Source organism: Amborella trichopoda, chromosome 4, assembly GCF_054954075.1.
Source record: "Amborella trichopoda isolate Santa Cruz 75 chromosome 4, AtrichopodaSantaCruz75HAP2 v2.0, whole genome shotgun sequence".
Lineage (NCBI taxonomy): Eukaryota > Viridiplantae > Streptophyta > Magnoliopsida > Amborellales > Amborellaceae > Amborella > Amborella trichopoda.
Window position 1 is genome coordinate 40,227,196 of NC_142339.1, and position 22,371 is coordinate 40,249,566.

The 22,371-nt window shown below is 37.3% G+C and overlaps 1 protein-coding gene and 1 non-coding gene across 11 annotated transcripts in view; both read right to left on the minus strand.

Annotated features, from left to right (window-relative positions):
* Window positions 1–5,742: 5,742 nt before the first annotated feature.
* Window positions 5,743–5,814, minus strand: TRNAG-UCC (transfer RNA glycine (anticodon UCC)). The gene has a single exon. It is a non-coding gene; the product is annotated as a tRNA-Gly (tRNA).
* An 8,630-nt stretch (window positions 5,815–14,444) lies between these two features.
* LOC18425103 (uncharacterized) overlaps window positions 14,445–22,371 on the minus strand; it is a 32,669-nt gene continuing 24,742 nt past the window's right edge. For 8 of the 10 annotated variants that reach the window (XM_088865236.1, XM_088865230.1, XM_088865229.1 and 5 more), the window contains 4 exons: window positions 19,303–19,431; window positions 19,109–19,207; window positions 18,405–18,558; window positions 14,445–14,749 (listed from right to left, as the gene is read on the minus strand). Coding sequence is in view for 5 of the 10 variants with exons in the window: in XM_088865230.1 (XP_088721356.1) it covers window positions 18,502–18,558; window positions 19,109–19,207; window positions 19,303–19,431 (285 nt within the window). In the remaining 5 variants the exon portion in view is untranslated. Of the gene's footprint in view, window positions 14,750–18,404; window positions 18,559–19,108; window positions 19,208–19,302; window positions 19,556–22,371 lie in introns of those variants that run through there. The other 2 variants (XM_088865231.1, XM_088865237.1) reach the window with 2 other exon arrangements.

Sequence of the window (22,371 nt, forward strand, 5' to 3'; positions counted from 1 at the left end):
CTATATAAATATTTTGGGAATAAAAAAATACTTCTGGGGCCTATATCTAACCATCTCAATAAAATGGACGGCTTATATTAATTGGGCTAGAATTAAAACTTGCTAGAGCATTTTTTCAGAATTTTCTTTTTTATGATTGTTCTTCAGAATAAAAAGAGAGTACATTTAAAAATTCGTATGAAATAAATGTCACTAATATAGTTTTTGAAGATGGTTGCATTATACTACTATACAACCCTTTGCACGAAATCATTCCCCCATATGTTCCCCCCTTTTATGGAAAGCTATACGAACCTCTTTACGACTAAGAAAATTGTGCGGCCACTTCCAAATAAGCATCAAGGAATCAAGTATGGCTTCTTGCAATGAAGATGGGGAATCAGGGGTGAAAATTAACCTGGTCAAGGCCAGTCCAGCTTTTGGCTGGCCTTGTCTCCATAGTGCTGCCCAGGCTCGGCCCGGCCCTACAATGCTAGGATTGGGCAGAATTGGGCTGGCACTCGCCGTAACTCGGCCGTCAGGCCACAATTTGTGGCCTTGGCCCCATTTTTAGGGCCGGGCCGCCCAGCCTATTGCCAGCCCTAATGTTCTCTCCCTCCAGAAAAACGTGTGTACATGGATATGCGATGGAGAAGCAGCATTTCTAGTTGCAGGTCCAAGAGAACAATGTGAGACCATATTCCAACACCTAACACTATTCAATGCAATTCATATCAGTGTTTGAAAAAACGACCGGGTTACTTGGGTTCGGGCAGGAGCCGAGTTCGAGTTGTCCCAAGTTGGGGTTCCAACTCGGGGATATTAAAAAAAAATAAAAAATCATTAGATTTATAAAAATTTCAATAAATAAGAAATATTTTTACAATATGGTTTTTTTATGTTTTCTATCATTTTGGTAAAGACCATAAAGTATTTTGGTCATGCTTATTTTTATATTTTTCCCATCATTTTTTAAATAAAAATTTGAAAATACCTCCAGTAACAAACTGAATTTTCAAATTCTATTTTACACTACTTTTTTAACCACATTTAGATGTATGTAGTTTAATTATACTTTAAATCTATTTTCCTATCTTTAAATTTCTATTTTTTTTATTTTTTTAACAACTTTTTGCTACAACAGTACTCAACCTTACTTGGACAGAGTACTTGGTGTGGGCATGGGCCGAGTACTCGGCCCGAGCTGTGGTTTTGTACATTAATTCATATCAAGTTTCTAAACAAGAATCACAACAAGCTAACCACGATCTCAAAGAAGTGGGTGTCTCATTCTATCTAAGCTTGCCATACACGCTCCTCTCTCTCCTTCTCTCTTTCTCTCTCTCTCTGAGTCCACTAGGCAGTAGTGGATGGTGATAATTATGCCAATCCAGAATCATGATAGAAATAAGCAACGATATAGGATTCTCTCTCTCTGAGTCCACTAGGCATTAGTGGATGGTGATAACTATGCCAATCTGCCTAATGGATGGTGATAACTATGCTAATCCAGAATCATGATAGAAATAAGCAATGGTATAGGATTCTCTCTCTCTCTGAGTCCACTAGGCGATGGTGATAACCATGCCAATCCAGAATCATGATAGAAATAAGCATGGTATAGGATCAGAATATATGATAAGGGCGTTAGAATTATTAAGGGTATGTCTTGATATGATTCTCGATAAGAATGAATAAATAAGTCAAAATCAAAACATTGTATGAATGAGATTGTATGTTATCATAACATTTATTTTTAATACATAGTCACAATCATTTTTAGCTATTGGATGTGAAATCTAATAGATGAAAATATAAAACAATATTCGAGAAACTTTCTTTTAGACTTTGTGCCTAAACAACGGCACATCCTCAACCACTCATCTCATAGCTGTCAATAATGATTGTGACGTCCTTGTATCAAAAGTAAATGGTCTTAGCATATACATTTCCCATACAAATATAACCCAGCCCAAGGAAAGTTGTACATACACCAGCGGCTCATTGTATGTAGTGTAACACCAAAACATGTCATGTCTTGTCCGTTTAGTTCTGATGTTCAATAGTGGAGATCAATCACAGTTCCTTACGACAAAAAGCCAATTAGGCATAATTGTATGTCATGATGACATTTGACTATAGATTAATCATGAGAGTAACATATGCACCATGCACCATTAGGGTACCACGTATTTCTCATCATCAATGGGATTTGAAGTGCAGTTTTACTTTTTGTCTCCACGCTTAGGCCTTGAGTAAACTTTTTTCGCACTATAAATCACATAATATTCAGAGCAATCTGTATTTTTGGGCAATATGTGCGTGTGTAAAGAGAAGGAGAGCCATGCCTAAGCCACTCCCACCGAACCCGCGCTATGACTTGAGGTCCAAAGAGGACTTCAAGTTATGGTTGAAGAAATATGACAGATGGAGATAATCGCATTAGCAGGGTGGAGTTGGTGGAGTTGGTGCGCACTCTGAGGTCATGGTTCCCTCTGTGGAGAGCCCACAAGGCCTTGGCAGTTGCTGACTCCAACGGGGATGGTGTCATAGACAAAAATGAGATGGATGAGCTCGTAAAAGCCCTTCAAAAATGGCTAGGAATAAATATCAGTATTTCCTTATTAATGGTTGTTAACACTGTCCTTGTTTTGTAAGCTTTTCTAAAGGAACCTATATAACGTGAGGCCCATGTATCCATGGTCTTTGGCATGTATTAACACATTAAGGACACATCAGTATTTAATAAACTTGGACACATCATAAACTTTTTCCTGTGAAATATCAGCATCGAAGTCCTTAAGTGTCTCCTAGCATCATGCCTCATTGCTTCTCTGAAAATTGCAGGGACGTATTGTGTTTACAAGTCCAATTCTAAGATCGATATTTCCAACATGTACATCCATGCTAGATACCGACAAAATCTATATCTTCGTATCGATAATCTTGACTTCAGCATTATGATTGTGAAAAAAAAAAAAAAGATTTCAAGCTCTAAAAATATTATATATTGTAAAAAATTATCTAGACCGTTAGTGTTCAGAGATCCGTAAGATCTATATCTTTTTTGAGTTTCGAATTTCATTATCAATGTTGGAAATTGATTTTAGAACTATCATGGAGAAATCTGTTACCAAAAGTACCTTCTAGATAAGGATTTGAGGTGAGGCTTTATTTTGTTTTCATAAAACGTAAGCTTTATAAAAACCTCATCCAATATAGAAAGGGACTCTTATTGAGGCAAATTCCATTAGAAGGATCTCGGTTGGAGCATTATTATTATGTAGGCTTGTGATGGGCAATGGAGATTATGGTAGGAGTAATTGCATGGCATTCGGACTATGGCAGAAGGTGCCGCAAAGGAGCAGTCATTGTTCCCTTACGATGACGGACCATGGATGCATAATGTACCAGTTTGAATTCTGTTTTCTCTATCTCTATTATCCGAATGAATAGGAAATGCCGCTTGGTATTGAGGTGTACCAACTTCACAGGTATACCAACATCACTATATTATGGCATAACTTTTAGTGAAAACCTAAATTCAAGTACAAGACATTCAGAAATTTATGTTAAAATCTCTCTTATTTTTCTAATTTGAAAATCTCGCATGTTCTACTTTACTTCTTCTTTTGCTTTTTTTTCTTTTTTTTGCATTTTTAATTTTAGAAGGAGAAACAAAAAAAAAATTTCTTTTCTTTTTTAATAAATAGGGGTTACCTAAAACAACTGGTAACAGAGAGATAAAATAAATGAAAAACTTGATAAAGAAAGGTGAGTACTATGCTCAACCAGCAACAGTCTTCCGAAATATCTTTTTTTTTTTTTGCATTTTTAATTTTGTACATTAATTATTGTTTAGATATTGAATGTCATTAATCTCAACTGAAAAAGCAGTTTGGGTATTGGAAGTCCAAACCATCTTTTCGCAAAAAATAATGAGAAGTGGCAGGAGTTCAGGTTTTGTGGCCTTGAAAAGCCATCAACACACTTGTTTTTGTACTATTAAAGTTCAATTTGTATTGCCCATTTTTACCACATTCCTAGTTTGAGTGGAGTGTTAGAGTCACATGGATGAAACATACCATTACAACTGGTTGGAGATGTAGTGAGCAGCATCACTCTTGCCTTGTGTATGACAAAGAAACATGGACATGGACTCACACCCTGGACTGGATTGGCTTAGTCCTTATGATGAACGGTTACCTTGTCAAGGTTGGTATTAGTTCATGGTGGCTGATGAAACATGTTCTCGTGTGCTCCAGGCCTTTCGATTTCCTTCATCTTCTTTTACTTCATGATGTGGTGCAATTGTCTTACTGTAGGGTTATAAAATAGTGGGATGTAATTTTTTCTATCTTGGATTATTGAAAACCGGTTCTTTGTCTCCGCAACCGATTTCTCTTGCCTTAAAGGAAAACTAGACACTCCGATTCGGTTCTTTGTCTGGGCTACTGAAAAACGTCTCATTGGGGCGGTATGTACATCGAATCTATTGATTCAGACAGTCAGATGGCCAATGACCCGGCGTGCGTTGTTGGGCTCCATCGATGCACCCTGCATTGTATTTGCTTAATTAAAGGATTTGCTGCCACTTTTGGATCTGTACTAACTTCGGTGCTCTGATTTTAAAATTTTTCTCTCGTTTCACACATAGGACCTGGTGATATTATCTTAAAATAGGTTATTTGAAATATTTGGGGAATATTCTAACGCTAACTATGGTTCAATGTGGACTCCAATTACTGTGTCCTATGATCTAGTATGCTAGTGCGCTTCAGGGTTTAGGGATTCTAGAATAAATCTAATTTTGGAAATGGTGTGTACACACCCTATGAAACCTAGTCATAGCTTCCCACATTAGTATCAAGGTTCCTTGTTTATTTTTTTTGAGAAATTATTAGATATATCCCTCAAAGATGCTTAAATTTCAAAGTTATCTTCATTTTATGTTTAATACATCTATATCCCCGTTTTAGCTTCTTTTTCTTCTTTTTTCATTCTAACCCCGTCATGGCTATGTCAAATCCATGGTGACCAAAACCGTCATAGCTCTACAAAAACCGTGGCGGTCATCATGGACTTGACATAGCCGTGGTGCTAGGCCAGGGTTTTCTCCCATGTTTTCGTCCCATTTTTTTTGCACCGAATGGACGTAGGGCATAGGGTTTTGGTGAAGAGATCGTCTGTGTGGGCATAGGGCTTCGGCTGGGCAGCAGAAAGGGAGAGGAAGAGGCGTAGGGGCTGGGCAACAGAAGGGAGATGGAGAGGAGTAGGGCTGGGGCAGCAGAAGGGAGAGGGAGAAACGAAATGGAGGCGGAGAGAACAAGATTGGGGCAAGTTTAAAAGGCATCACGGTTTTGGTCACCACGAACTCGACACAGTCATGACTATTTTGATCGCCACGGACTTGACATAGCCGTGACGGGGTTAAAATGGGAATAAACAAAAAGCTAAAACAAAGATATAGATGTATTAAACGTAAAATAAAAGTAATTTTGAAATTTAGAGATATTTGTTAATTTTTCACTTTTTTTACCAGTATTTTATTTTTTATTTTTTTTTGAACGGGAAAGGCTCTTAAAAATCGAGCTTAAAAAATTAAGCATGTAAATTAAGAATGGCCATAGAGAATATCGGCTTGTAAATTAAGAATGGCAACAGAGAATATCGTTCGAACCCGGGCCAATATTTTCAAAAGGAAACACAAAAGGGTGGCCCTTGCTCATCAATAAACAATAAGTGAGTGAGGGCTCAAAATAATGCGTCTGCCGGGAGTCGAACCCGGGTCTATTGCTTGGAAGGCAATTATCCTAACCGTTGGACTACAAACGCTTCATGCACCCTCCGTCTCGCCCAAATAATACTAGTTACTGTAAAGAACGGTGTTGACAAGCCAAGTGTGGTAAATGTGACCTTACTCCTCTGTCAGCGAACGTGAAACCCACGCCTTCCGTGCTTGCTCACATATACTTCAAAACTAGGCTTAATTCTTGAAATTGTATGAGGATTTTTTCGGTCCAAAATTTTGAGAACCACAAAAGTGGGGGTGGGAATGGTTCAGGTTGACTCCGACCTGACTAGTTATACGTTGGACAAGGACTCGAGTCAGATCAAGTCAATTGGAGTCAGACCCAACCCACCAGTAAGGGGTCAGGTCGGCTCTAAAAATAAAAATATGGTATTTGTTTTATATTATATATCTAATATCATTAATATGAATTTAATTATTTATACCAATTCGGTTTGACCCGAACCAACATGATCTAAGCTAGACTTGAGCTTGGACCTGACCGGGGTTGGATCATGGCAAATGGACTCAGATCGGATTTATCGGGCCTAAAATCTGGGTTCAAAGCCAGATTTAGTGGGCTCGACCCAACCTAAATCCCACTCCTACACCAAAGAATTACTAGATGATTATTTTCAAAAGAAAAAATTGAATTTTGAGTTTTTTGACACTTAAATCTTGCCCTTCAAAGATTAGATGGTCTCTATTCAATTTTGAGAAATTATTTTTTTCTAGTACATATAAAGTTGAATTTGAAAATATTTTTTAGTGAGGTTACTTCATGGGTTGAAGAGATTACATCCCAAAATTTGGAGTCCTATAATTACTCCTATTATGGGTTTTACCCCAAGGAGTAAATGGATAGTATACACTCCTAGGAGTATAAATTATTTTTTCCTTTATAACTGAAAAAAGTATTTTCGATGTTAAGCAGCCCTTGTAAAGAAGAAATAAGTATTTTCGATGTTAAGCAACCTTGTAAAGAAGACAAAACTACATGGTATAATGAAGCGCCTATACTCTTGAGTCGAGTGAGCAAGCAACGGTTCAGCATTAATCATGCCATACGTTATCCCTAGGGATTAAATTGTACATATGGACTCATATGCAACACGCATGGCTAGGGGGAGTTTTACGGCTTGAAGACCTTCATAATTAATTATTTTTTGACAATATTTCTTAATTTTATTGAGAATAAAGGATGATTATAAGAATATCAAGATAACACAGTTAAAAAAACTGCAAAGAAACACCTCACTAGGCTGAGTCATCCGCAACATAGCCTCTTTGTAAAAATGTCTAAAAGAAACCTCCGTACTATTGGAAATGTCCATGATTTGCATCCAAATCGATCTAAATCATCCAAGGTGGTATGAACTCTTTATTAAACTAATTAATTACATTAAGAGAATCCCTAACTACTAAACAAAATCATCCAATATGTCTATCCAATAAAACCTCAAGTCCTTGTAGCCGAGCACTAAGCTCCGCTCAATTTGGTGTAGCCCAACTACAAGGACCAACAAAACAAAAGATTTCGACACCTTCAGAGTTTCAAACTTTTCCACCAATTCCAGCAAAGTCTCAGGTTCCCAAAGAGCTTCCATCAAAATTTAGGTTCATACCTCTTTTGTTAGGGGTTCCGACCTCCCTTTTAGTCACACCTTTGTTGGGTTTGGTGATAGCTAAATCACTACACCTATATTTTCTTCTAAGGATTAAAGGTATTATGGGAAATAGAAAATAGACTTTCTTGATAAACAAGAAAGTGATATCTTTATAAGAGTGTGAAGGAGAACAGATATCTTTATAAAAGAGTGCAGGAGGACATAATACCCATCCTTTTGGAGGTCACCCTTTTGGGGGTTATACGAATGGATCTCCAATATGGAGATGGGTCTCCAAGAGAGAGAGACATGGCCTCCGAGAGAGAGACGGAATTCCCATGAGTTTGATTTGGTTAACTTCCACTTCTAAAGAGAAAAAATCTCTATATTGCTCTATTTCAGGTAGCAGCATTGTGGTAGAAAAGAGCTTGAACGACGGTATTGCTCGGTCAGGAGAGCGGGTTTAGAAAGAAAGATCGGTGATGGGTTTTTACCAATGTTTAGAGATGAATATTATCTCTTGTAACTCAAAGCTATAATCTTCATTGTGATCGTGGATTTTTAGTTGTCGAGGCCTGAGTTTTGATTTGGTTAACTTCCACTTCTAAAGAGAAAAAATCTCTATATTGCTCTCTTTCCGGTAGCGGCATTGTGGTGGAAAAGAGCTTCATCGACGGTGTTGCTCGGTCAGGAGAGCGGGTTTAGAAAGGAAGATCGGTGATGGGTTTTTACCAATGTTTAGAGATAAGTATTATCTCTTGTAACTCAAAACTGTAATATTCATTGTAATAGTAGATTTCTAGTTGTCGAGGCCGTGGATGTAGCCCTACGGGGTGAGCCCCGTAAATCGTTTGTTGTTGTGGTGTGTTTTTTATGTTTGCTTTATTTCTCGCACTCGATTTATAGTTGTATTCATCTACTTCGCATTTAGTCAATCATGTATACGATCTTGGGCAGAATCTCGATGTTTGGGATCCTTGGTTTCGTAAGCTAGGGGTTCCCGAGAACCCTACAACCTTAACATAACTTTGATTAATCAAATCAACCAAATTTAGAGCTACATCTGCCTTAGACACCCCCATGCTTCCTTAGTAGCTGAAAACCAGCTCCAAAGAGTATGTAAAATCTTGTTTTTTATATTAAATACAAACCCCTTTAAATGTTCTCCTATCCTTTCATATTTGCCACAAAATTGCTGTCCGAAATATATTCCCAATCATTTTCCCAACCTTTCGGTAAACCATAAAGATTCAACTACTTCAAAATCTCCTTATGACTTCATGGTAACAACATCAATATTCCCATGTTTTGAAATGCCCAACTCCAAATACGGTAGGTAAATGAGTAGTGTAGAAACAAATGATCAACATTTTCTTCATTCCTCTTTACATAATAAACAAATAACCATAATTGTGCCCCTCTTCTTAAGATTTTCCTTGTTACAATCTTATCTTGTATAAGAACCCACATGAAAGCTGGCACCTTATGGGGAATTGGCCGCTTCCGACTTTTATTCAACAATGGTTGTGTCCACCTTTGTCGTTCATGAAATAGAAGCCAATAGGCTAAGTTAACTGAAAAATTGTCATCACTTTCAATCTCCCGTCATCACTTTCAATCTCCCTGACCACCTCGTCTTCAGTATTATGCAGTGTTGGAAAGTCAACTCGGGCCGAATACTCCGCCCATGCCCCCAACCGAGTACTCACCCGAGTCCGAGTAACTTGCCCAAATAAGGCCAAGTACTATAGAACCTGAATATTTATTAAAAAATTAAATATTGTACAAAACAAATCCCAAAAAATAGAAAAAACATATTCAAAGTAAAATTCAACAAAACACAATCAAATGTTTACCGTTATATTGTGATTCATAAATAGTTATTAAAATTAAAAAATCAATACTGAGCTAGACTATAAAAGAATAACTCCACATTGGAGAGTTATTGTAGCTCGTAGAGGATTGTTTAAGGAATGTGAGATCTTTTGTATAAAAGTGGATTGGGATAGGCCGTCAAAGTAAGAGAAAATTACAAAAAATCTCAAGACTACACTTTCTATGCAAAATACATTTTTATGCAAATACCTCCCAACTTAATTTTTTTTCTTACTTTTTTCCCCAAAATACATTTTTTATGCAAATACCTCCCAACCAAATAAAAAATAAAAAATGCCTAAATAATCCTCTCTTACTTTTTTACCTTACTTGCGCCTCTTTCTCCTCTATCCCACCAAAATAAGAGCTTCGGTACTGTGTAAGTGTGGTCCGGCAGTAGGGCTCCAGCACGGTGTAAAGTGCAGTCCGGCGGTAGGGCTCCGGTACTGTGTAAAGTGCGGTCCGGCAGTTGCAAAGGGTGCGGTCCGGCAGTTGCAAAGGGTGGTCTGGTAGTAGATGTTACTGGATTCCAGGGCTCCGACATTATGTAAAGGGTGGTCCGGCATACTCAATTTTGGTCTGATAGTTGCCTTAGGGCGGTGTGACACTTGTGCGCTCCGACAATGTGCTACTGGGGTCCAAAAGTCAACATCAAATCTGGCCAAGATGAATTTTGTGTATAATGCAGGTATTTCTGTCTAAAAAAATAAACTTTTTCCCTTGGGGGATATTTGCATAGAAAGTTTGTTTTGAAGAAACGATTCAGTTGGGGGTAAGTTCAATAGAAAGTGCGATCTTGGGAAATTTTTTGTAATTTTTCCTTAAAATTACTTGGACCTCACCTTTTCAAAAGGTGGGCTCAAACAACCTCTGCTAGTCAAATTTTTTAGGTGGGCTCTAATTTGATTGTTTAGAGCCTCGCTCTATATAAATTTTTTCGTTTCCAGAAACTAGTTTCAAAGAATGCTAAAGTAGCAGACGTGGCAGAAGGCACAGGAAACATAATAAAGTAGAGGATCAATTGCAGGCACAATAGACAACTTCAAGTAGTACTAAATGAATATATGGAGTCTAAAGCAGCTGGAAACCCATTACCCTTGCCCGAGCAATATGAGACTTTGAAGCCAATGGGAAATTTAGTTTAAAATCAATATATGTTGAGGTGTAATGACAAAATGAGAGTGATGAAAGTCTCTCAAGGGCATGGAAACTTCCTGTGCCATTTAAAATGCAATGCTTCATATTGATTTTGATTTTAGGAGGATTATTAACAATAGATATCCTACAAGACATGGTAAAAGACCTACCAATATATGTAGCTTGTGCAAAAATGATGGGAAAACAGGGGATCACATACTCTACAGTGTGAATACAGTAGAAAAGTATGGGAGTGGATGTTGCAGGAAATGGATCTCCAAATGCGTTTGTGCACACACTATTATGCAAATGAGAGTGGGTAATGCATCCAAGATAGCTTGTATTTTGTGGATGATAATGAAGCAGTGTTTCTAGAATCGGTCGAGGTGACTCGGACTTGGCCGAGTTACTCCGCCTCGGCCTAAGGGCTTCTGTACGTAAAGAATTTTGGGGGGTTTAGAGATATCAGTTGATGTATAATATTAAAGACATTTTGAGTATGAAGGGAACTAAAAAAGATACAAGTGGGAATATGGGAACCACCAAGAGAAGGGCTCAACGAACTAAATTTTGATGGGAGCTCTTTTGAGAATAAAGGAAGGGATCAACAAATTAAATTTTGATGGGAGCTCTTTCGAGAACACAGGTAGAGCAAGGGTGGAAGGCATTATACGATATCACAGAGGAAAATTTTTGATGAAATTTTGTAGACATACTAGAATACTAATTGCCAATGAATCATAATTGAGAGATTTGAGGCAAGTATTGAAGATTGCTAGAGCCGAAGATCATTGCGGAAGGAGACTCGATGAATGATAATATCGAGTAAAAGAGAGGTAGAGGTACCATGGGCTCTCGAGTTGATATGAAGAGAAATTCAAGATATGGGTAGGGATTCAAGATAATTTTCAAGCATGTATATAGGGAATAAGGAGGCAGATCTTTTGGCAAAAAGAGGAGTGCACAGCATGAATGTAATTAGTGAGTGAAATTTTGTGTGTGATATGTTTTGAGTGTATGTATTTGTAAATTTGAAATGAGATATTATTTTGTAGGAAGATATGAACCAGTGGGGCTATATTTTTTAGGACTCACAAATTCTCCAACACATCATTGTAGATTCATGTTGGGATCATTTAATAATTCTACAAAAAAAATATTAAAGCTTGAGCTGTTAAAATTGTAGACTCCAACAAATTGATTGTATTTGGGCTTCTGTCAATGCCATAGAGAAGGACAGAGTTTGGACCTTTATCTAGAGCTCGAGTTTATGCAATGTCTATGAGAGAGAGCCCTGTGTGGTACACAATTTAAATATAAGGTGCCGTGTTCTTGTCTTTCTTATTTATGGCGGGTGCAGCCTCCGTCTAATCACCGGCATGTAGACCAGATGAGGCTCTGGGATGCCTTTGTTTTGCTATTTCTTTTGGAATAGTTATGCAGTAGGATTCGAACTTCGGAATAATTGCAACATGGGTAATGGTAGTGTGTTCTGGCGGAGCCAACAGAACTGGTGGTCCGCCAAACGGGAAAACCAGATTTGGGGAGTGGTGGAGAACAAATATTTTCAGAAAACTTTCTCCGACCAAAACATATTCATGAAAAGAAATGGATTTCGAGCCCCATGAATGCCTCTCTACAATGACTCTAATATCAGATATTGACCATCCATTTCAGCGGACTATAGATCAAGTTGAATTGAATGTTATTGGAGCACCAAAGTAAGTCAAAGTTAAACAGGGACATTTGATAAGTTTTTTGAAGCCTCTGTTCAAAAATGTGATTTTCCTTAATAAATACGACTGTTTTTTTTTCCTCTGATTTATCAAGAATCTCTTTCCTAAAAATTCTCTCTTAATTGGTATACCTAATTATAATTGTTATATCTAATTATAAGTTTTCTTTAAAAAAACTCATATGTACTACCACTTTGGAAAATTCTCTTATTTGTTATTTAAATTTATTCTAACAAACTAAATAACTAAAAATAAATAGGAAAATAAATCTACAAATAAGTAAATTCTAGAAGGAAGATTTTATATTTTATCCAATTAAATAAGCTCCACCAAGACTATCAAGGTCAAATAGGAAACCCAATCATAGGTATCCCTATCAAAAGCGTTACCTTAGAATTTGCACAAAATATAGTGTCGATTTCAACATTCATTTAAAAAAGTGTGAAACAGTTGGAATCTAAACCGTAAAGTTAAGTGTAAGAAATTGAAGAAAATTAGATGAAAATTCAATAGTTATAAAAGAAATGTTGAATTGCTCAAAAAATAAATAAATAAGTAATATATAAATAAAAAAATTATATTTGTTGTCATCAAAATATAGAAAAAATTATAGCCATCAGCTAGTCTATAGATTTGAGTACTACTTCTAGAAAACTATACGAAAATCAGTCATACTATCTCATATGTATCAAAAACGGCCCTACCCATCAATTACACCAAAGTCGGCAAATTATATCGTATCAATTAAAAGGTCAAATTACCTTACAAAATCATCAAAGGTATTAAAAAAGAGTGCCAAAATCTTTAAAAGTGTCAAAACATCGTAGTTAACATTAAGAGTATTATTTAACATTAGGAGTGTTGCTTTTTAAGTTTCATTTCATTCAAATTAACTCTTAAAGTACCGTACAAAATAATCAAATTGCCCATGTTCAATATTGTAACCTAAACAAGCTGAGACATTTTAATAATTTAGTCCAACTTAAGTGGCACAAGCCAGAAGATAAAAATACCCGTTTGTCCCAGTTAGCAACAAGAATCTCCAAAGTAACAAAACTACCCTTAAATTGTTTAAGGTCAGCGACAAAGTCACTTCTTTTCATCGATTTGCTAACCCAAAACAAATAGGGATATTTTTGTCATTTCTTGGGTGGGCAATTTGATTCTTTTTTACTATATATATTTAAGGAGTTCATGTGTGAAAGCAACCCTCCTGATGATAAATTTGCCACCTTTAAGAATTTCATAACATGGTTTGATCCTTTAATTGATATTTTCCCTTTATGCAAAGGTTCTGCACATATCAAACAATTATGTATAGAAAGTTAGCACCATGTCAGGGTCCTCACAAATTATGGGCATCAGCTATTACACTTGTCCAAGCCATTGGATTTTCAACCTGAATTTTACAGCTGCATGAGAAGATCTTGGATTAAAACTACCAGAAATTCCATCCAGCATTCACGTATATCAAACCCTTCACAACTTTATTTTGAAGTTATAAACCTTCTAAAGATGTTTCTTACTCCAATTTAATGAATGCCAAAAAAAATTTGTTGTATTTCTACAGAAACCAACTTAAAACTGATGGAAAAGATGCTTTCATGGACGAAGTGGTCAATGTTACTTTTTAGACCTCAAATCCTGATTCATCCTGAAAGAAATGAATTTGTGCTCCGAATACACTAGATCTTATCATCCAACAAACGATGAGCTAAAGTCAAGATTAGAGCAGTAATTGATCTGAAGCAGTTTCTAAGCTCCAAGTCAATTTTTTTTAGACTAATCTCAGAGATGAATAAACATTGTTTTGAGAGTTTTGGGGCCATTCTAATCCCCTAACATGGTTTTTCTAGGGAAAAGTTTGAGGGTGAGGGCCTAAACAATCAAATTAAGACGCACCTCAAAAATTCACCAAAAGAGATTATTTTGATGCACAAAAATCCTCAAACCAATCATCTGAACCTCAAGATATATGGACATGATAAAAAAGGATTTCAAGTCTTGGAGATAGTGCATCTTGTACTGCATTTTTTGAACCATCAATTTTTAAGACTTTCAAATGTTCATAGATCTACTCGATCTATATACTAATTTTGAAACTTTAAATTTAATAATTAGAGATAAAATTGAATTTTAAGGACGTCACTAAAGATTTCCAGTACTGAAACAATATCTTTCGATATTTGAAGGTGCTTTGATTGTTTAGGGCCTCAGCCTTATAAAAACCACACCCTTATAGAGTGGTGAATGTGCACAGTATTGACCACATGGTCCACAAGAAGATTTCCCTCATTTTAGAGTAGAGCAGGCAAACAATACTCACAAGGACGACTGATTTTTTATTCAAAATATAGAAATATTTTCAAAATACATGGAAAAATACAACAGTGCCCATGACTTTTTGAGCATACTATACAAATCATAGATAATATATAAATTACCAAACGTTCATCTGTACAGAGGCTCACCTCATCATCTCATTGCCTTATCCAAACTATTTGGGGTTGGTGTACAAAGGCTCTCGTGCTTCCACGAAATAACGCACTGAAGAGCAGGAAAGTCCCACCAAATGGTGTGGGAAACAATAGTTATATCTTTGTATCCCCTTCATGCAGGGTTATCTGTGGAATCAATCAGAAAAAAATTCAGTGCCACTGGGAATATTCCACATAAAGCAGGCAGTTTTGCAATATCTTTTGATAGATACTCAGACAAATGTGATACAAAGGTTCGAGCACTGCCCAGGAACGGTATGCAGAAAGGCTAAATTTTTCTGTTTTCAAAATGGGTCTGCCAAATCTTGGATGTTGAACCAGAAGAGCAGTAAAAAATTGGATGTTTATGTGTACTCAAATTTCAATAGGGGCGCATCACGTGAAAGATAATAACAGTGAAAAAAGTTTTGTTCCCAATTACTTGTCAATATTGGCTGGAATTAAGATCGAGTTTCCAGCCATGTCAGTTAAACCCAAGGTCTTGCAAACATCTATTGATGCCAACTACTGTCAGCCAAAACTGAAACTATGACTTTTGTAACTAAGGTCCCATCGAACAATTCCAACATAGGAGTTATTCATAAATTGGGGAACATGTTAGTTTTTCTTTTGTAGTGTCATGGACATCTAGGCGCTGCTCTTTTGACAAGCAGGGTCATAGTTACCACGATTAGGATCTAATCAGATCCAGGATAGCGATTGGGATTGCAAGATCATGACAAGCCGGAACCGTCCTATGGGGTAAGGATTGTGACCTGCACACCCTAGAGATCTCCATCCCAATATGTGGGGGAGCTCGATCCAAGCTTATTCGGGATCGGATGATAATTATACATGATCAAGCTCCTTCTAGTTAAAAATCGAGGCCAAAGAGAGCACTTAACTAGTATTAGCTATGTACCGCTATACTATGCCACATAAGACACCGCTATACTCTCTCTCTGTCTTTCTCTCTCTCTCTCTCTCTCTCTCTCTCTCTCTCTCTCTCTATATATATATATATATATATATGGAAGATACTACAAAATGACTATAGGCGAAAATGAACAATGATTTCGCCTACCTTCATCACCATCCAAACTTCATCACACGGTCACAGTTGTCTGGTAGTATTTCAATTTTCTTTTTCTTTTTTTTACTAATCGAAATGATCTGAAATTTAAAACGTGTGTACATCTTAGTAAGGCGCACCTAATAAAAATATGAAAAAAATAATTCACAAAATATAAATTGACCCAAATACCCCCGTAAATTTTTGAGAGTATTTTGGTCATTTTATATTTTACGAATTATGTTTTTCACATTTTTATTATGTGCGCCTCACTAAGATGTACATATACTCCAAATTTCAAATAATTTGGATTTGTAGAAAAATAATGAAAATTGAAACACTACAGGACAACTGTGCTCGTACGATGAAGTTTGGATGGTAATGAGGATAGGAGAAATCACTGTTCATTTTCGCCTATAAGCATTGGGAAGAGTTTTCCTATATATATATATATATATATATATAGGAAGATACTATAAATCACCAATAGGTAAAAATGAACAGTGATTTCACCTACCCTCATCACTATCCAAACTTCATCGTACAGTCACCGTTGTGCGGTAGTGTTTCGATTTTCATTTTTTTTTTTTACTATTCCGAATGATCTGAAATTTGGAGCATGTGTACATCTTAGTGAAGTGCACCTAATAAAAATATGAAAAAATAATTTACAAAATATAAATTGACCAAAATACCCTCATAAATTTTGAAGTATTTTGGTCAATTTATATTTTGTGAATTATGTTTTTCGTATTTTTATTAGGTGCACCTCACTAAAATATACACACGCTCCAAATTTCAAGTAATTTGAATTTGTAGAAAAAAAATGAAAATTGAAACACTATCGGACTACCGTGACCGTGCGATGAAGTTTGGATGGTGATGAGGGTAGGAGAAATCATTGTTCAATTTTCTCCTATAGGCATTGGGAAGAGTTTTCCATGTGGGAAACTACTACGCAACACATATGGGCGAAAATGAACAATGTTTTCGCCCAAAGGCTCGATGCCATCCAATTTTTTTAAACGGCATGGATTAAAAGACCACAACAGACATAATAAGTCCATTGCGGTCAAAAAATACATGGAAACCGCCACGGACCACGCGCCATCCGTTGCGGCTCCGCTCAATAAACCGCCACGGACATAGCTTGTCCATAGCGAGGCGAAATCCTATTCAAAATCGCCTATAGGCATTTTTAAGAGTTTATATATATATATATATATATATATATATATATATATATATATATATATAGAGAGAGAGAGAGAGAGAGAGTTTGTCTAGAGTTAACAACCCCTCAAAATACAAAGGTTCAAGTTAGAAGGGGTTGTGATGGGTCTATTTATCAAAACAATGATTACTTTTTTATTAAAAAATTATTTAAATAGGTAACTTTACCATTAAACAATGGCAAATTTGAAGTTTTCACAAAAATGTAATGGCATTTTGGAAGCTAGTGTCCTGAAATTTTATTCGTAGAGTGCCCTTGTCCTTTAGTTAAAATTTCAACGTTACCCCTTATGGAGATGACAAAAATACCCTTTGTAGTAATATTTACATAATCGCCCCACAAAAGTAACTTTTTTAAAAAAATAGACTACAAAATTAATAAATCCACCCTTCACAACTCTCTCTAACTTGAACTTTTGTAATTTGAAGTGTTGTGAAGTTTAGATCATCTCATATATATATATATATATATATATATATATATATATATATAACGAAGGCAGTTTCTATAAAGCCTAGGCCTTATGGAAAAAAAAAAGTAAAGCCTCACCTCGAAATCCTGTCCGAAAAATATTCCGGGCACAGGAAATCCCAAAGATGGCTCTAAAATTTGTTTCCACTAGTGATTATGAAATTTGTAGCTCAAAAAATGATACAGATCTTATGGATCTGTGAACACTTGAAAATGAACGGTCTAGATAACGTGTTATAATATGTGATATTTTTAGGCTTGAAATCCTTTTTTTTTCACAACCATGATGATCAAGTTGAGAAGATTGATTTGACAGTTTTCTCAATGTAGGAACTATAATTTTCGATGAGTTTTGAGGTGAGGCTTCACTTTTGCCCATAAAGCCTTGGCCTAATATCCAATGAATTTTGAGGAGAGGATGCTGCTAAACTTTACAGCTATACTATAATACAATGATAAGGAATTTGGATCTCCTATAACTCAAAATCTCGATCTCTAGTAACGAGGATCGAGATTCCAAAGTTCAAAAACTGTGGAAGAGCAAGATTTCCTTCCCTGGACCGTAGGAGTGAGATTCCGCTCGGAGCATAATCAACCCCTTAATTGGAAGATCCCAGTAACTATGAGCAGGGTTATAAGGATCCATGACATTGAATATAGGGAGCAGACCAAGAAGGGTTATTTTTTACTACGAAATGGATGGGGGAAAGAAAATGGCCCTGTTCCCAAAAATTACTATGTCCAAATCGAAGCATAATTTTTTTTTGTAAATTTTGACAGCAACAAAAACAAAAGTATAGATGATGACCATTACCACTATTTTGATCACCATGAATAGTTGAAACGGTATCCAATGGAAATGATGATACATGGCATCTAATCATGAGTCCATATGAAAAATGAGGCACTTCGTTTATCTTCCAAATACAACCTCGGGGAAAAAGGACAACTTTCTTTTCATCAATGTTACTAATCAGGGATATCACAAAGAAAATGCATGAGAGACAGGACTTAAGAAAGCAAACCTCAAGAATAGCAGAAAGCAAGTGTGCTTTTATCCTTCTGCCTCCTGTTGCAATGGATTTGTCATACACTTTCGAGGAATTAATTACAAGGTTGACCTTAAATATCGATATCAGGAAGAGGCATTTTCCAGTAGTTCCACGAATTAAAATCCTCCTGAAGCAGGGCATCCAATGGAAATATGAAACACAGTACCAAATTTATACAATATTAATGAATTCAATCATAACCTAAAGGTAAAAGATTCTATAATCCAGTGAACATGAACAACTTAACCAATTGGGGTCATCATTACGAAATGAACTGATGGAAGATGGTGGAGAGGGAGTGGATCCACCATACGGTCATGTCATGATACGGTGGGTAGGGCTGGCAATGGGCTGGGCCAGCCTAGCCCGACCTCGAGTCTAACCCTATTCCCCTGAAGGCCGGCCCAAGCCCAATCGGGGCCAAGCCAGGTAAAATTAAAGGAAAACAAAGCAAAAGGGATGAAAACATAAATGCCGGGCCTATCTTGGCCTGGCCCAGCCCTAGTTTTTTAGGGCCAGGCTGGCCAGGCCAGGCCATTGCCACCCCTAATGGCGGGTCCCACTCTCTCCCCATCTCCATCCATTTCCATGACAAAGATGATCCTAGAGCTATGGTTTTCCATAGTCCATTGGATTATAGTTCACTTTTTCAATTAGAATAGGCAGTAGAGGAATACCTGTTCAACTGATGACATGGCCGGAAACATGCCATTGACAAGTGAATGAAGTGATGTGTAGGATTTGTTATCCACACGTCGGTTCACTGCCACCTCACCCTGTTTGCACAAGCAACAAATAGGAAATGAATCAAAATGATTTATAGCAAATATCCACCCCCTTGTTAAGAAACATTAGGGACATTTTACAATACCTTGGGATTAATGATGAAGATTTTACTCTTTGGAATCCCAACCTTTAGATAACTAATCTCATCAGTGTCTCTGTTGCCAAAGCCCGCATAGAAGGGGTTTGTATCAGGAGGGAATAATGCTCTGATATCCTGTTAATCAGCAGAAAATAGGTTCGTATTACCTCCATTATGACTACATGAGAAATGCATGGACATGGACAGTGGACATGGACATGGTCTGTTTCTTCATTCTTTTTTTTGGGTTGAAAGTCAACTGTAAAAAGGAAAAAAGAAAAGGCCTCTTTCAGGTTCACACACATGCACATGCACACAAATATCCATGGAAGTCTACAACACATGTATACAGTTTACATACCATACAATATACAGTGTACACTGTCTATTCTCAGTGACAGACAGTGAAGATGAACCTTTGCTCTGCCTTTGCCCGTTATCATGGAGGCACAGTTCATAACCACCAACCATCATGCACGTGGAAAGTAGTGATTATGTGTCATACAAATGGTTTACTACATGTAAAATGGTTTGCAGGACCACACACACACAAACACGTACTGATGGGTATTTGTCAATGTTGACTTGTGCCTCATTGCACCTCTGATATGTAATTTCCAAGGGTAACAGGTATACTAGTTATTGGTGAATGGAGCCCTATGTCCACTTACTCCATCCTAATCCCAATTTCTCTCTTTCGTCTTTCCCTTCTCAGGGCCTACTTTATGCATTTCCCTAATTCTTAACCCGAAATCAAAGAAAGATTGTTTTCATGTCTGGACCCTTCTCCTATAAAGAGAAGACTTTGAAACCTACAGACCTAATCGCCTTCCATCCTTTTTTTTTTGAGAGAAATCGGAGAAATCAAACCTCCTTTGGATCTTAGAGCTAGGACAACATATAAGAGATCAAAAGATATTATTTTGAAAATATCAAAAGGTATGCATTTATTGCTTTCAGCTGCTCCACAAATGTCAAAGAATGCTAGCAAGGGAGCACAGGCCAAAACTAATGCCTCATTAAGTTCGGCCTCAAATGTTTCCTGGGTATGGAGATACCTAGGGCAGCCAACCTGGAAGGCCGGTACACAGACTTCCAGGCAGGGCCTGCTTTCGGGATGTCATTTTAGGTTCATGAGCAATCTTGAGCCAGCTAGGCAGTACAAATTTGGGTAATAGGCCAGGCTATACAAATTTTGGGCCAGGCCCAGACCAAACTTGGCCATGCCTGAACGTGGTCAATGGCAGCCCTCTGTAAAGGAGCCAATCAGGCCAAGTAAGCCTGCAGGCTATTGAGCCAGCCTGGTTGTGGACAGGGCTAAGGCTACCATTTTTGGCTTGAGGGCTGGGCTTGAGGCAGGACCTAACTATATAACTTTCAGGCCTGGGCCTGGGCCTGGCCAGGAAAATTTATGCTGGGTCTGGGCTAATCCCAGCCAACAGCACTAACAGAAACATCCAGCTCTCTTTTGGTTGAGCTTAAGCCCTATTTTCTCAAATTTTTGTGCGAGACCATATACATCTTAGAGCATATTGGACCTGATTCAACAGCATCTAAATTCGTTCCTGGACAAAGTTTGAAGCAAACTCAATAAAATGTTGAAGAAATCTGGCTTTTCTTCCTAGATGTAGTGCATCCTAAATCAAATGGAACTTCAGGTTTACAACTAACAACAATTAATTGTGTGAGGTAACTACCTACATAGGCCCATTTTGCAACTACATCCTCTAAAGGAAAATACAAATTTGAAATAATGTTGAATAAAAAATTGAGCAACCAGATCTAACAGACCCAAAAATATTCAGAGTGGTCTGCAAACATCTCCATGTTGTGGTTGCTAAACTCAATGAAGTAAGATGTATGTAATGGGCCACTTTTCTTCTCAAGGACAGTGATTTGGAATATGGTAGACGGGCAATATAAAAGGAAGACAATATCGCACTGCATCTTTGAACTACTCTTAGATATTATAAATTTACAAGGGAATAATATTTGGTAAGCACTGTGGTACATTAAGAGGGACTCAGAACAAAATTAGCCAACAGTGTTGGCCTACTAAAACTCCACCTCAGAGAACACAAAAAAAAAAAAAATGGTTATTGAACCCCAGAATCAGAACCCGTACTTCTTCCAGAGAGTCTCCTAATTGTTCCAAGCAACTAGAAAGAGATTCTTTAAGCAGAAAGAACTCAATTCAGGTGGAGGATAACCATCTAGAAGTTTTCACAACTCCATCATGTATGATGGAATCATCAAAGATTTAATCTTTTCGAAATCTGTATGTAACGCACTAGAGACTTGAGAAACAAAGAAAAGATGTGTACGAACGAGATATCTAGTAACAAGAAGAAGGAAAGGGCAAATAAAAAAACTCTCGAGCATTTGGTGATCTCAGATGTGTCCATATCAATCGATTGGGTAACTCATTATTTCGATGAATCGTTTCTTCGGGCACAAGAATATTCTGCAAACATTTACACAAATGCCCAGAACATTATGCCTTTCATGCGGGTCGGAACTTACCTGATACGGATTTTTATTTTTCTTTGCGAAAAAGGTTAAGGAATTTCGCTACCTTAGGACCATTATAGTTACAGCCATCGTTCAGCAGAGCTTCGGTTGTTGGCTCCCCCATCATCAGGTCACCAACTTCCTTGAGCTTCCCGCATTGGGCTGGTGTCAGCGCTCACACATGGTCTCACAACTTTGCAGAGAGACCTGTGTTTTAGGTAAACAGTCACCTGAGCCTGGTCAATGCGATCCCCTTTGTGAGAAGGCACCCCTTCTCCGGAAGTTACATGGCTATTTTGCCAAGTTCCTTAGAGAGAGTTGTCTCATGCCCCTTGGTATTCTCTACCTACCCACCTTTGTTGGTTTAGGTATCGGTACTCTTTTGTTGAGGGTCGTTCCAGCTTTTCCTAAGAGTAGGGTATAAATTACTTCAGCACCGTAGAGCCTAGTACTTGAACATTGGCTCGAGGCATTTCCTCTACCCCTTCTTACTATTAAAAAAAAAAGCAAGGTCACCTTGCATCCATGAACTGATAACCACCTTTCAGCTAACACTCCTCCGTC